The sequence below is a fragment of the Mesocricetus auratus genome, unplaced genomic scaffold (genome assembly GCF_017639785.1).
Source record: "Mesocricetus auratus isolate SY011 unplaced genomic scaffold, BCM_Maur_2.0 Super-Scaffold_100006, whole genome shotgun sequence".
Lineage (NCBI taxonomy): Eukaryota > Metazoa > Chordata > Mammalia > Rodentia > Cricetidae > Mesocricetus > Mesocricetus auratus.
In genome coordinates, this window is record NW_024429190.1 from 74,205,763 (window position 1) to 74,220,912 (window position 15,150).

Sequence of the window (15,150 nt, forward strand, 5' to 3'; positions counted from 1 at the left end):
TCCTATAACCATGTAAGAAAACCTATATACCCAGACTTCTGTGTGTAGTATTTATGAGTATTAGGCATTCCATTTTTAAGTCCTAGCACAAAAGCACGTGCTTACTTGAGTCAAGTAAGAGATGTCAGCTTGCTGTCCTTGGAGACCAAGGCCACAAATATCTCAGCTTAGCTTTAATTACTAATTCATGAAAGGAACTGGTAGCTCACTATTTCAGTAAATCTATAGTCTCATTAAACTGGCACTTACACACATTTAAATTGGTAAGCTACTATACTACTGTTCTTATTACTTTCCTATTCTTAAATGTTTCCTTCTGTATTTCAGGTAACTCAATCTTGACTTCCTCCTCATACTGCCTGTATTTTTCTTCCTTCTAATTTTTTTGAGTTAAGCATGCTGTACAACCCAGGCACAATGGGTCATTCCTGTAGTTTATGTGGGACAGAGGCAGGAAGGTGACTTTAATTTCGAGTTCAAGATTAAGAAAGAAAAAGTTCAAGGGCAGCCTAGGTTACCTAACACAATCCTTCAGGGCAAGAGAAGTATGACATTGCATATGCACGTGCTCAACAAATAAGAAAACCTTACCTAATCTTCAGATCTGCTCATAGCAATATCCTTATTACCAAAAACAAAAAAAACAAAAACAAAAAAAACAAAAACAAAAAACACGAAGCTCTGAAAAACACAGTGGTCAAATCCACTTAATGTGCAATCCCACACTACTTTTGACATAAACTGGACCAAAACACACATACCTCACCAAAACCACCAAAGTACTCTCTTATTTTCTCTTCGGGTGTATCTGGAGAAAGGCCACCAACAAAAATTTTTTTGACAGGCTCTTTTGTTTTCATGGCTTTGGCCCGTTTAGGATCAATGACTTTTCCATTCAATTTATGTTCTTTCTGATCCATGACCTAAGGAAATTAAGTTTTTCACTTTAATATGTAAAACTTAACTAATGTTCAGAAATAAATTACTTAAAAATAATCACACAATGTACCTAATGCCAACATTATGTCAACTGGCTTAAGACTGTCAAGCCAGAGGGTAATATGACATCAGCTAATATAGCCTAGTGCCCAAGTACAGAAGCCACAAGGAAGTGATGGAGAGGAAGTACCACACCAACTGAATTGGTTACTAGATAACCATCATCTTTAACTGGTAACACATAAACAATGCTTGCTACTTCCCCTCAGTCATTAACCAAAATAATGACTTAATTAAGAGTTGATTGTCAAGTAGACATTTGCCTGTCTGAGGGAACTACACTATTCATCGACTCAGGGGTATGAGAGACAAACAGCTTTTCTAGTAAAAACATAAAATAGGCACTTTGTGCCAACTTGTTATACTTTTTTTTTTTTTTTTTTTTTTTTTGGTTTTCCAAACAGGGTTTCTCCGTATTGTTTTGGAGGATGTCCTGGAACTCGCTTTGTAGACCAGGCTGGCCTCGAACTCACAGAGATCCACCTGCCTCGGCCTCTTGAGTACTGGGATTAAAGGCGTGCGCAACCAACGCTCGGCTCTTGTTATACTTTTTAATTAGGCTTTTAAAAGCCCCCTCTCCCCTCTTTGGAAAAGCCTGATGGGACTGGACATTGATCATGTACTTACTTACTAAGCCTCAGTCCTTTTCAAATTACTTTTAACTTAGGAAGGCTGGCACATGGAAAGTATTCAGTAAGTAACTCCTAAATCTGCCTCTCCCCTCAAAACCACGGTGTGTTAATGCACCTCTGCTGGTCCAGCACTTGGAAGGCGGAGGCAGTAGAGTCAGGGTAATTAATCCTCAGCTTTATATTCAGCCTGAGGCCAGCCTAAGACACAGGGAACCTTGTTTCAAACAACAAAAGTATGTAAGAACTGTGTCTCTTCTTTCTAATGAAAAGAAACCCACAAGTAACATACAAGTTTACTCTATCAAACTCTCCACATTTCATTAATCAGAATATGTAACACACTACCTTATCTACACTCTCCGACTCTTTAAATAGCACAAAGCCAAAACCCCTTGATCGCCCTGTGATAGGATCTAACTTCAGAGTGCAGTCTACAACTTCACCAAATTTGGAAAAGTAGTCCTTCAGATCTTTCTTTGTAGTGTCCCAGCTAAGGCCTCCTATAAACATTTTCCTGTGAAGACAAAAAGCAGTATTAAAACGCTAAGAAGAAAATTAAAACTTGCCTTACATTTCCTCACATCAGTAACACACCTTTCTCAAACTGTATTTATTTATACAGTAAAATGTTACTCCTCCTACACAGACACATTTCAAAAACCCTATTGTTTAAAAGTACCACTTAGCACAACACTGAGCAAGAGGCAAACTGCTGGTATTTACATACATGTATGTACCCATGCCACGTAAAAGTACTGCAGTTTCTGAAAGGTAAAATCTTAGCTCCTGGACTCTAACAAGTCTTCACTAACCATGTCAAGGGCTATGCTACCTATGCTGAGTCTCCTTTCTGTAAAACTTCCATCTGTAAAACTCTAACACATAAAAATGGGAAAATGCTAAGTCCTCCAAACTGAACCTTTTTCACTTTCAAGAGACCTTAAAAAGGACCAAAGTAATCATGCAAACAGCATGGAGAACAAATTACCCACTGAGTCACATCTCACTAATTTAGATGATTAATTTAAAGTAAGCTCTCAGCTAACAAGTTATGAAATGCTTAGGCCTGTAAAATGATAAGTGGAAAAGACCATTATAGAACAAAAAATTAAGTCTCAACATACAACAAGATGCCAAAAAACAATTCTGGCAGCAGGTGTGATCCTTTCTACATCTGCTTGTTTTACCAATAATTAACAGCAGTAATTATAAAACCAAACGTGTACCTTTACCCTGTAAGAGTCAAACTGGAAGCAATCGTAAGTTGTTAAAATTAGTCCTATAAAGCTATAACTGTCATTTCAGAGATAAAACCACACTTGCTCAAGATTGTCTTGTCTTCATAACTGGGGGGAAGGGTCATGACAAGAGATAAGATGGGGGAGACAAAGTACCAGCTTTCAGCTTTGTAAGCTTTTAACAGACTAGCACTACAGCTCCACCCTGGCATAAGGTGCTCCTTTACTTCTTTCTTATCTTCACCTCTAAGGCATCCATTTAATGAAGTATTACTGACTATTCTTACAACTTTGTTGAAATTAAATGCTAACAAAGCTAACTTTTAATACAAGTCAACTCTTACTTTAGGTGACACTGAAATCTTTCCATTTAAAATTAAGTTTTCAACCTAGAACATATTATAGAGTAGGCCCCAATTTTCAAGACTCCCTCCAAGTGTCTAGTCCTAAAGTAAGACTGCCATACTATAGTATGTTCATTTCCTCTGAAATAAGCTACTTAACTAGTATTATCAGGTGCATCTCATTTAGTATTGTTATAATCAAATGAAAATAACCAAAACCCATTATGAACATTTTAAATGTCTGTTTATTACCAATTTCATGGAAAATTTAAAACTTCAATACACATTTCTTTCAATTGAATAATGCCAACTCCTAATATATACAATACTTACTTAACTAATCACGGCTATATATACACTGTTTTTATCTACAAGTCCAGAATATTACTTCCATAAATGAAAATACATTACCAACATTCACGTTTCAAGGTAAAGACAGATGCCAGTTTTTAAAGACGAGGATAACGGCTACAAAGCAATGGCTACTTGCTTATATATCCATTATTACATTCTAGCACAGAAACAAATTCAGCTAGCTTTAACTACCTAGCAACCATTTCTGTGATTACAGAATTTCCCCATGAGTAACTGAATAATTTAGAATTATTTCAGTCTAATCATACTAAAGTTATAATAAAAGACAGTGTAGTGTATAGGGCAAGTCTGAAGAAGAAATTTATGTCTAGTCCATTAACCAATTATCAGGACAGAACTTGTTTTCACTTCAAGCAATGTAAAAGAGAAATGTTCTCAATTTAAAATTGTTACATATACTTCCTAATAAAAACTAAAAGAGCTGGAGAGATAACTTAGCAGTTAATAGCACTAGCTGTTCTTCCAGAGGACCTGGGTTCAATTCCCAGCACCCAACAGCAACTCACAACTGTAACTCCAGTTCCAGGGGATCAGACACCCTCACACAGATTATATACACCAGTGCACAATAAGTAATCTTTTAAAAAAACACACATAAAAAGAAGCAACTACTACTACTTTCAAGCCATATAACTACTTTTTAGATAGAAGTTAATTTTCTGAAATATTAAATAAGCACATTAACTCATCAACTGACCCAATGGAAGTGCTCTTTTAACAAACAGAATGCCTCCCCACCCTTAATAGAGCTAAAAATGTTCATTTCAAAGACTATTGAAAACAAATCCCCTTTATCCAGAATATTAAATATTCTGGTCAACTTGTAACTTTTATACATTACATAGTTATTACATTTTTCTCCAAGTATTGCTTGGGCTCTCTAATCCCCTAACATATTAGTTTGTTTTTTAACCTCCAACTATTTTAGATGAAATGTTTTAAGTCTATTTGTAACCAGGTCTTACAGTACAGATCAATCAAGCTAGCCTCAAATTGGTGGCATTTCTCAGCCCCCACCTCTAGTGGAGCTGCCACAACTGGTTTCAAGGAATGATATAGTCTACCAAACCACAGCCATGCCCTCAATAATACAGCAGTCATATTTTAAGACCCTATGGATCTGCCATCTCTAATAGGCTACTGTAGTATGTTCGTTTCCTCTGAAATAAGTTACTTAACTAGTATATCAGGTGAATCTCATTTGCTTAGCTTTGAAAACACATTTTCTTTCAGTTCTGCACAACAATTCAGTTGCCAATAGGAAATTACTTGTTCTATAATGAATATCTCCCTTCCATGCTGTAAGTAAAGGGGCCAGGTTATTAAGTTTTCCAAATCTTCTGTGAAATGTAACTATCTCTGAGCTAAAGCTTTTGACAAAGGTATTAGTATTTTGGTAGCACAAAAGCACTCTGGATTTTTTTCCTGCTTTAAGAAAAGTTGAACAGATAACCAGAAACCCCAGAACACTGCAAAAACACAACACTGTAGTCTATCTTTAGTAAACAGAAAGTATAAAGCCCACCCCATTTTAATTCTCTGGCACAAGTTTAACTACACAGTAAGCAGCCTAGTGGGACAAAGTCTGCTAATCTTTATGGACAAATGGGCACCTGTTGTAGACTCTCTACAACACTAGCAGGAAGGTTCTCTCATTCTGAGATGGTCTGAGAGTAACACTAACATGGATTACCTTATACAGCCATTATCATGTTTAAAGCACAACACCGACTGTCTATCCAATAGGGAGCCTGAAATGAAAGGTTTACTCTCAAGTTACTATTGACTCCTGTAGATGTGAACACTTTTCAGTAAGTTGACACAGCTTTCAAGTTTCCAAACAACAAATTTAATACTATCAAGAGAACTGTTCAAGTAGCAAATTGATTCCTAATGCTGTAATCTAAACTTAAAATGTGATCCTTAGCTATAAGCGAACCAATAATCCAATTACAAAACAAGCTGTGTCCCCTACTTCATTTTAGAGGTCTCACGTAATCCTACCTGACCTCAAATCTGTAGCCATCTTCCTGCCTCAACCTCCCCAGTGCTGACTACTGGGACAATAGATATGTACTACTACCATGCTTGACTTACAAAGCTCAATTTCCTAACCCTACTTATAAACAAAGTAGTTCAGTAGCCCAAATACAGTAGTCTATTTAAAACAGTAACTGACATGAAAGTCAGTGTCAAGCATAGTTACTTACACAACTTACTATAGATGACTAACTACCCTAAAGCTTCTCAGCTCTGCAGGGTCACTCAGAAATTTAAGAGTCTTCCGTGGAACATCTTATTGCTTTTTACTGCAAGGCTAGAGATAGTGGACCAACTGCCTGGTTTTATATGCTAGCTCTACCATCTACTAACTACTATACAGCCCTAAAGAGGGTTAAAGTGATAATGTTTAAATTGTCAAGGTTATCTCAATCAGTAATAAGAAGTGCCTTAATTTAAAGGAAGGTATTTTAATTCTTCAATGTAAAGTTATTTTTAGAGGCAAAATGTAATCTAAACATAACTTAAAATTTCTTTTCATTAACTTGCTTTCATTTTCATTTATGAAAGGCTTCATAATTTCTAACACTAAAGGGAAAAAAACAAGATAAAGTTTTACATAATATCATGTACGTTCAATGCTGAAGTTCTAAAATGCCCTACAAAAACATTTAAATACCCAGAGATTAAGAAACACAGCCACCTTTGAAAAACATTGTAAACCAGGCAGTGGTGACCCATGCCTTTAATCCTAACACTCAGGGAGGAAGGGGGCCGGCCTGGTCTACAGACTTGAGTTCCAGAACCAGGCTCCCAAGCTACACAGAGAAACCCCACCTCAAAAACCAAACAAAAACAAAAAAATCAGTAAGTGTGCATGTGTGTGCCCTGTACATGTGACACCTGAGCTGGATTACAGTAGTCGTGACCACCTGACTTGGATCCCCTAGTACAAGCCTTTAGAAATGAAGCTTCTAAAGTTCTCTCAGTAACCCAACTCCACGACATGCCAGTCGTTCTTTTTTTAAGTCATCAAAAGCATAAGAAGAAATACCTAACAGGCAATGTGGCAGATAGAAAATGTCTTAATAATGCTAATTACCCGGGTACAGGGGCCCACAACTATAATCCCAGCACTCCAAACTCAGTAATAAGTATTTTATTTAAAGATGTTTTCCCTATCAAGTCTTTTACTCCCACTTGAGATAACAATGTTTAAACCTCTTCAACAACTCATTATCTTACATAAAAAACTTATACCAAATGTTAGCCTGATAAATTTTTCAACCATAACTGTCCACTCACTGGCACCCTACATAGTAATGTTATTCAAGCACACTTAGTTGTTTATATAATTCTTCTGGTATTCTATCATTAAAGCTCAAGTTTTTTTTTTGTTTTTTGGTTTTTTTGTTTGTTTGTTTGTTTTTTGGTTTTTCGAGACAGGGTTTCTCTGTGGCTTTGGAGGCTGTCCTGGAACTAGCTCTTGTAGACCAGGCTGGCCTCGAACTCACAGAGATCCGCCTGCCTCTGCCTCCCAAGTGCTGGGATTAAAGGTGTGCCACCAACGCCCGGCAAAGCTCAAGTTTTAAAACACTACAATGATTAACAAAATCTCACTGGCATTTTTTTTCTTTTTAGAAACAGCCCACATTTTTTTAATGGATACAACACTTCTGGGGTGGCCTTCCAGTCCCCCAGAGATGAAACGGGAAAGAGAGACTGAAAAACAGTTTTACTAGTATGTATTAAAGAGCATTTTCTTGGGCTGGAGAGCACTGGCTGCTCTTCCAGAAGTCATGAGTCCAATTCCCAGCAACCACATGGTGGCTCACAACCATCTGTTATGAGATCTGGTGCCCTCCTCCCTCTTCTGACATGCAGGTAGATGTGCAAATAGAACACTGCATGCATAATAATTTTTTTAAAAAGAGCATTTTCTTTAGAAATTATGAATTTATTTTAAACATAATCAATAGTTACTTTTTAACACTGGGGAACTACCACTTGGTAGGGAGTGACTTTACAATCTATATAAATGACCCTTGGAAACGACCCTGGCAAACTTAATAGTAACAAGATTTGTATCTGATGTGGTTTACGGCACTTGAAAACTACTTTTTTAACCGCTGTATTAAGGTTAGCTAGTCAGTAAAACTACACCCCAATATTATCTGTCCATTATTAAACACACAAAGCAATTCCTCCCTGTTTTCTACTTTTGGTATTTTAAAGCTAAGTGTGAAAAAGGATCCTATTATTCAAGACTAACACATAAGAGCAAGCAATTCAAAGTAAGATTTTAAACTTTTTTTTTTTTTTTTTTTGGTTTTTCGAGACAGGGTTTCTCTGTGGCTTTGGAGGCTGTCCTGGAACTCGCTCTGTAGACCAGGCTGGCCTCAAACTCACAGAGACTGATGTCTCCTTAACCTAGAGGTAAGGTTTGGGTTAACTAAGACCACTACCTATTTGCAATATTATAATTCTACTGGGTATCAACTTAGATAACACTAATGAAACAAATGGATGTTTACTTTTCTTTTTTTTGTTTGTTTTTCAAGACAGGGTTTCTCTGTAGCTTTGGAGCCTGTCCTGGCACTCACTCTGTAGACCAGGCTGACCTCGAACTCAGAGATCCACCTGCCTCTGCCTCCCAAGTGCTGGGATTAAAGGCGTGCGCCACCACCGCCCGGCCACGTTACTCTTTAATGTAGTAAAAAATCTGAAGTTCATTTCCAAGATATCTGTTTACTGGCCACTTCTTCAGTATATCTCTGACATTTTCCTCTGCCTCTTAGACTACAGTGGAGATAGATGGGTTTTCTGACCCCATTCATTATTCATTCATTCATTCATTTTGGTGGCCAAATACAGGTAAGTATTTCAGTATAGAACACAATACTTAAAGCTGTCACTATGACTACTGGACAAATAGGCCAGTATGAAGTCTTCCCCCACCCTTAAATACTCTCAAATACATAGCATGAACATACTACTTTAACACTCCAGAAACTAAAATATGCTTACCTTTACTCCACAGGAGTAAATCACTGGCAGTAGCAACTATTAGAGCAATAGATAAATACACACAAGACATGAAAGTAGGCTGTGTAGTCAGTCTTCCTATGGTGAGCATTGTTTCCAGCAAATGGATCAGAAAGCCAAGTAAAAACATGTTCTATTACCTGAGACCACACTGTTGGAAGTAACAGAAACAAATCCCAGGCCTCCTGCATCAGTTTAGTGTTCTACTGCTATAACACTAAAGCACAACTATAGTCAAATCAAACAAACTAACCAGTTCGAATATCACTCCATTTGTTAACATGCACATTCAAAGCACACAACCATTAAGTAAAATGAGAAAGTCATTCTGTTTTTTTTTTTTTTTAATATTCTCAGGCACGGCTTCTACTATCACCTAAAGCTAAAAATCATTAGTTATCATCCCTAGTGGCCTTAAGTGATAGTGAAATGAACTGTGAGGTAGGTATGTACGTACGTACGTACGTACATACATACATAGATGCATAGATATACATGAGATATTACATACCTAACACTACCCAGGCTACGTTACAGAGACTGTATATGCATTTATACAAGGTGTCACTTAAGCTCAAAGAGAACTTGTCCCAGTTTAAGGCATTGTCTCAAAAATGAGCACTCCATGCCGATTATCTCAGATCCTGGGAGGCTGAGTGTGAGGATTCTTGTGATTTCTAGACCAGTCTGGCCTAAAAAGTGAGATCTTGATCCTGTCTTGAAAAACAAAGCACTGAAATCTTAAATGATAGTACAGTCTAATCCCTGGACTCTCTCTAACAGATGACAAAGGGAACCAAGTACTCCTAGATGGGAGTATGACTCAGGAACAGAACATTTGCCCACACATTTGTACAAGGCCCTGGGTTCCATCTCCATTATAGACAGGGAAAATATTGAATGCTCCTCCCCTAAATTTGGGGCTTCAGCTTCTACAATTTTGCCCCTGTAAAGGTTCCAAAATGAGTAAACTGGAGATCCATCTACTTACAGTCTAGGCCTGTAAATCCAATCTTACTAAATCAAAGGGCTAGTAAATCTGGCATGAGACTCCTCTAAAAGTACTTTTTTCAAAGCAAACAAACTGTCCCAGAAACATTGGAGTTTCTAGTATACTCTCCAATATTTTAGATAAAAACATGTGTGAGCTCCTTCTCAAACAGGAGGGAACTAACCATCCATCTCTAAAAAGAATCACACTGGAGCTTACATACTACATGACTTACTCTGAGTCTTATACTGACAACTCAATGAAGCCTGTTATGCTTCCCACTCAACCACATTCTGGAGGTGGGTGTTGGGGTGGGGGATGATTGAACGCATCTAATCTGACAAAAATGTATTCTAAGTTTCCAATATTCCTTAAATTTTGAAAATTGCCCCATAGCTTATAAAACATGGTATGCACATTTCATCACACTACATACCCCCAAAGAATTAAAACACTGCAGAGTGATTACACACTGCAAAGCAAAATTCCAATGCAATTTATTATATATTAAAAAAATGGTAGGGATCTTAAAGTTGTAGATCTTAAAGTGGCCAGCAAGACAGTTCAACAGGTAAAGGTATTTGCTGCTGTGCCTGAGACCAGAGTTCAATCCCCAGGACCCACATTGTAGAATGAGGACAAACTCTCACCAGTTTGCTTTGACCTCCTCCACACGAGCACTGATACACATATAAACAAACCTAACATCAAAACCAGTTTTAAAGGTGATCAGGTAGCCATTTTATTACATGATGAACCACTGTTGCCAAACCCGTTAATCTTGAAACAAGGATGCTCTTCTAAAAATAATCACAAACAACAAATTCATCTCTTAAAATATTTTAGGAGGAAAAGCATTAACTGTGGTCATCTACCTACAGCCAACACTTGGGATGGAGACACAAATATTAGGTAAAGGCCAGCCCAGGCATGTCCACCTCATTCTAACATGAACTGCACAAAAAAAGTGTTTCAGGAAACTGACTTTACGTGGTTTTTAGTCTACTAACCAGTCCCGTCTTCACTATGGAGACTATCATTAAAGTTGTGAGGAAGACAGAGAAACACAAGGTGTACACACACGGGCACCAAAAAAATTATGTTGAAGTGCTTTGTTCAGAAAGTTTAGCATCTGCAACAAAATGGAGTTGGATAAATGGACAATTATCAAATCAAGTTAGACAAAGAAAAAAGAGGGAGGAGGGTAGGTGATGGGGGGAAGGGGGAGACTGGCCACAAGAGACTTGAGAGGCTGAAGAAAGAGCCCCTCCTAAGCAACATAGTGAGACTGTCTCCAAAACAAGTGTTACAGGGTAGGTAAGAATAGCTTTCGAAGTGCAAAGCTGTTTTTACAAAAACTACTACCTCAAAATGTCGACCAATGGAGGGCTAGACATCACCTGAAATGCTGACAGAAGTTATCAAACTTTCTCTACAAGATGACCCCAGAAAGCTCTGCAAGTATTTACTACTGAACAAAGGGGCAAAGATAATTCTTTTAACAGTGAAAACAATGACCTTAAAAATCTAAAACATGATCATCTCAACTTACTACAATTAACAATTACATAAGGTTCAAACAGAAGCCAAATACAGTTACAATTTAATTTGACATTATTACCTAGTTAACTAACTGTACCCAGCAGGCACCAAAATAAAAGGTTCATCCAAAAATTATTATTTACTATGCCACACTCAGACCTCTTTTTGTCTGTTAGTCTACTTTACCTCCAACTGAAAATGGACCAATATCAGATGAGACTAGCTAAAAGATAAACCCCATATAAAACTTAAATATTTCTAAAATAATAGATATGGTCTGTACAGGCAGATAGCAGTGTACTGGCTTTGTAACCTCCAATGCTGAAACACAGCCCAGGAAAAGTAAAACATGACCCTAAGGCAGAGACCAACATTTTAGGAGAGAGAAGTGGGATAAAAAGAATACTCAACCTACCAGCCTCCAAAGGGAAGTCATGCAAATGTGAACACATGTCAACCAACTGTAATTAACATTCCAACCAAATCACACTGAAAATAAAAAATCTGATAAGAGCTGTAGTGGGAAGCCACATTTAGCCCACCTATGAATAGTACATACACAATGCTTGAGTGCTTATACTGTTGAAGTTAAAGGACTTTGCATAAAGCACAGTAACGCTTTAGGAACTGTCTACTTGACAGAATACTTCAGTATAACATGCAAGACATTTCAACACACAATATTTCTATCAAGTAACCTTTATATTTAGCATTAAGCTTAGAATTTAAACAAAAATATTTCAACCTAATAAAAACTAAATAAAAATACAGTTAACTTTTCTGCTTGCCCATATTTAAAAGAAAAATTACTAGTTACATTTAGTTTAGGTTTGGTCAAATTGTTATTACATCATGCATTACCACAAACCATATTCCACGCAATGGCATCAATTTTGCCCACAGATTACTTAGGATATCTAGAAAGGCTTTATATCCCAGGCACAAGACTCATCCTACCGTTATTAATGTCTAAAAGTCTCCTGGGACTCAATGGGCAACTAAATTACTGAGCCTCTGCATGTTATGACTACTGAAATCTTTATAAGACAGAAATAAAATGTAAAAGTTTTACCATTCTTCCCGCTGTGCCGTCGCTGCTTCAGTGTGTCGTGGGGAGGAGTTTGAATGGCTAGGGAATTAACAACCGGTACAGCAACCAATCAAAATTCTAGTTTTAGTTTTTGACATTGTTAGGGTTAAAAACTAATTCATTTAGTCAGTTCAACAAAAAAATAATAACTACAAAGACAACTAGCTATTTTGTAACTTCAAAACTCAGGGATAATAGAAAGCCTGCCCCGTTACACAATTAGCCATTTTGGTGCCTCTGTCCCAAGAACAGAATTCAGAAAGCAAAATCCAAAATGTTAAAAACTTCATTCTCCAAATATGTAATTCCTTTCTAAAACTATGCCACATTACCGTTCCAGATTAGTTCTATTTAATTAAATGCACTTCCCCTCCCCCCTCCAACTCCCCATTTAAGCCAGCACAACCAGTAGCTGACAGAAGAGTGTCAGTGTGAACTTAGACTTTAAAACTATGTTCCAAGTACTTCTCTGTTGCCCCACTATCCCTACAAATCTTATACTCTTAACCACTAATGGAAATCACGTTTTCTAATATCAGGTTTAAATGACATTTTTACTTCCCACCAAAACTTTTTCTTATAGTAAAAAAAAAAATTGCATACGCACAGCCCCATTATAAAAAGTTTCGAAACGGGTAATTCAAGATCTGCAATCTGTAATGGGAACATGAAAATCTAAGGACCCAGATCAAGCCCACCTTCCTAACCTCCTGTATGATACTCCGCTCCCAAAGGCTGCATTTTAACATATTAAAAGCAGCTTTTGGTGGCAATATAAGTTACTTCAAATTAGAGGAAGCAAATTAGCATTGGAAAAAAATCGTGAAAAACTAACCCATTGAACAACGCAGAATTTATTGTATTTTAAAGGGCGAGTGGGCTCGTTTCAACTATAGTAATAGAGGGCGAGACTGAGAAGAAACCAAAACAGGCTCCTGGGCACTGAAAAGGCGGGAGAGAAAATTTTAAGTTGCACAGAGTAAGTAAGGAAAGATTACAATCTGTACAAATAGGCAACCCAGAATCTGAGGGCGCGGAAAGGGTGCACAGGGAGAATAACTCTGCAGAGTGGAGGAAGGGCAACCGCAGGCAGGAGGTAGAAGAGCCCCAGTCAAGAGCAGGCCCCATCGACCAGGAAGGACTTAAATGGAGCCCGAGGAGCCGGACCAACGCGCCAGCAGGAGACGGGGGCATCGGCAGGCCCAGTCTGTCTACAGCACCAATGCAGGGCCCGTGTGAGCGTGCCGTGGTGACGGCGTAAGGTGGACAGAACGAACGAGTCCTAAGGCGAAACTTATTTAAAATGCTAAAAACCACTGGCCTGAAGCCTACGCGGGAGAAAGAAAGGTGGACAGCCTACACCTTCCTGAAAGCAAGAGCGTATAAATAATCGCACCGTCTCGGGGTGGTGGTGAAGCACCCAACAAACCTTGAGGACCCTAGCATTTCTGTGCGTTTGCATTTTTAAGCCTAAGAGGTTAGAAATCCGGGAGCGATGGGGGGTGGGGGGGGTAGCTCCGTCAGGCGGGAAAAAATCCTGGCGGCTAAGTCGGTGGGAGGAGACCCACGGCGAGGGAGGAAAGAGGGCGGGCCGCGGAGTAGCATGGTGACAGCTAAAGGTGGAAACGTGTGTGATGGGGGAGGGGGCGAGCAGGCAGGGAAGGAGGAAATGCAGGCCCCGGGGAGCCCGAGGTACAAGAGGGGCGGCCGAGCAGGCGCCCGCACTCGGGCCTGCGAGCGAGCGGGCGGGCGGGCGCGGGAGCGAGGCCTAATGGCGGGGAGGGGGAGGGGGCCTGGCGAGCGGCTGCCCGGGGCCGCCCCTTACTCACCCTTCATCCTCCTCGTTCTTACTAGCGTCGATCTTCGCCCCCCTCTGCCTCGGCGCTGCCTCCTTCGGTGCCTCCGGCCGCAGAGCCGCCGCCGCTCCCGCTTCCCGCCGCCGCTGCCCCCGGCGCCGCCGCCACCATGGCTCCCTCCTGCTCGCCCGCCGAGCCGCCTACCGCCGCCGTTGCCGCCGCCGCCGCCCCGTCCCCTCCGAACTGCTCCTCCGACATAGTGCTGCTGCCGCCGCCGAGACGACACCCGCCGCTGCCGCGAACCGAAACTAGCAGCAAAGTGATCCCCGCCGCCGCCGCGCGCCCGCTCTACCTCGCGAGGCACACAAGACAAGGCGCGCGCGTGGCTGCAAAGGCTCCTGCGCCTCTCCCCGGCCGGCCCCCCTCGCCTCCCACTCTCGCGCGGCGCGCTCTCTCACTCTGCCCCGGCCGCACTGGGAAAAAAAAAAAAGAATTAAGTAGCAGCGGCGGCCACTCTCGCCTCCTCCTCGCTTTAATGGCGCCGCCGCGGACCACCTAAAATGGCCGACGGAAGAACGGCGCGTCCCGGTCACGTGACGCCAGAGCGCGCCCTTTGCGCCTCCTCCGCCCCTTCCACCGCTAGGCCCCGCCCACCGGCCCCTGCGGTCCCGCCCCCTCGCTCCCTTTTATCCTCGGTCTCACGCTCCTCCGCCGCGGGCCTTTAAAGGGAACCGGAAGTGGCGTGCCCAAGAGGGTCGCGCGGGGACCATCGAGAACAAGGAGCGCCGGTTCGAGGCGGCGGCTAGAGAGTCTCCCCCCAACCCCTTCCCGTGGCCCCACCCTCCCGCGGATTCCTGGAGGTACTCGCTCTTCCTCGGCTGCGGCTCGCTCGAGCGGTCGGCCAGGAGGGGTGTGGTTCGGCCTGGAGGGGAAGCCGCCCTCCGGACTCGGCGGCTCGGTCCACGGTGCCCTGCGTGGGGCGGTGGCCACGGTGTGCACCGGCCCTGCGCTCCTCCGTCTGTCGTCCCCGCCGGCTCCGGGTGACATTGAGGCTCTCCCGCGGCGCCACAGGCGGCCGAGGCTGCTTTTTCCCAGAA

General features: G+C 41.0%; 1 protein-coding gene across 1 annotated transcript in view; it reads right to left on the reverse strand.

Moving 5' to 3' along the window:
• The window catches only part of Hnrnpd (heterogeneous nuclear ribonucleoprotein D), an 18,518-nt gene extending 3,887 nt beyond the window's left edge, over positions 1-14,631 (reverse strand). The window contains 5 exon segments of the mRNA XM_005068122.4: positions 762-923; positions 1,977-2,145; positions 12,240-12,296; positions 14,087-14,127; positions 14,129-14,631. Coding sequence (XP_005068179.1) covers positions 762-923; positions 1,977-2,145; positions 12,240-12,296; positions 14,087-14,127; positions 14,129-14,311 — 612 coding nt within the window. The 5' untranslated portion in view covers positions 14,312-14,631.
• Positions 14,632-15,150: the final 519 nt, after the last annotated feature.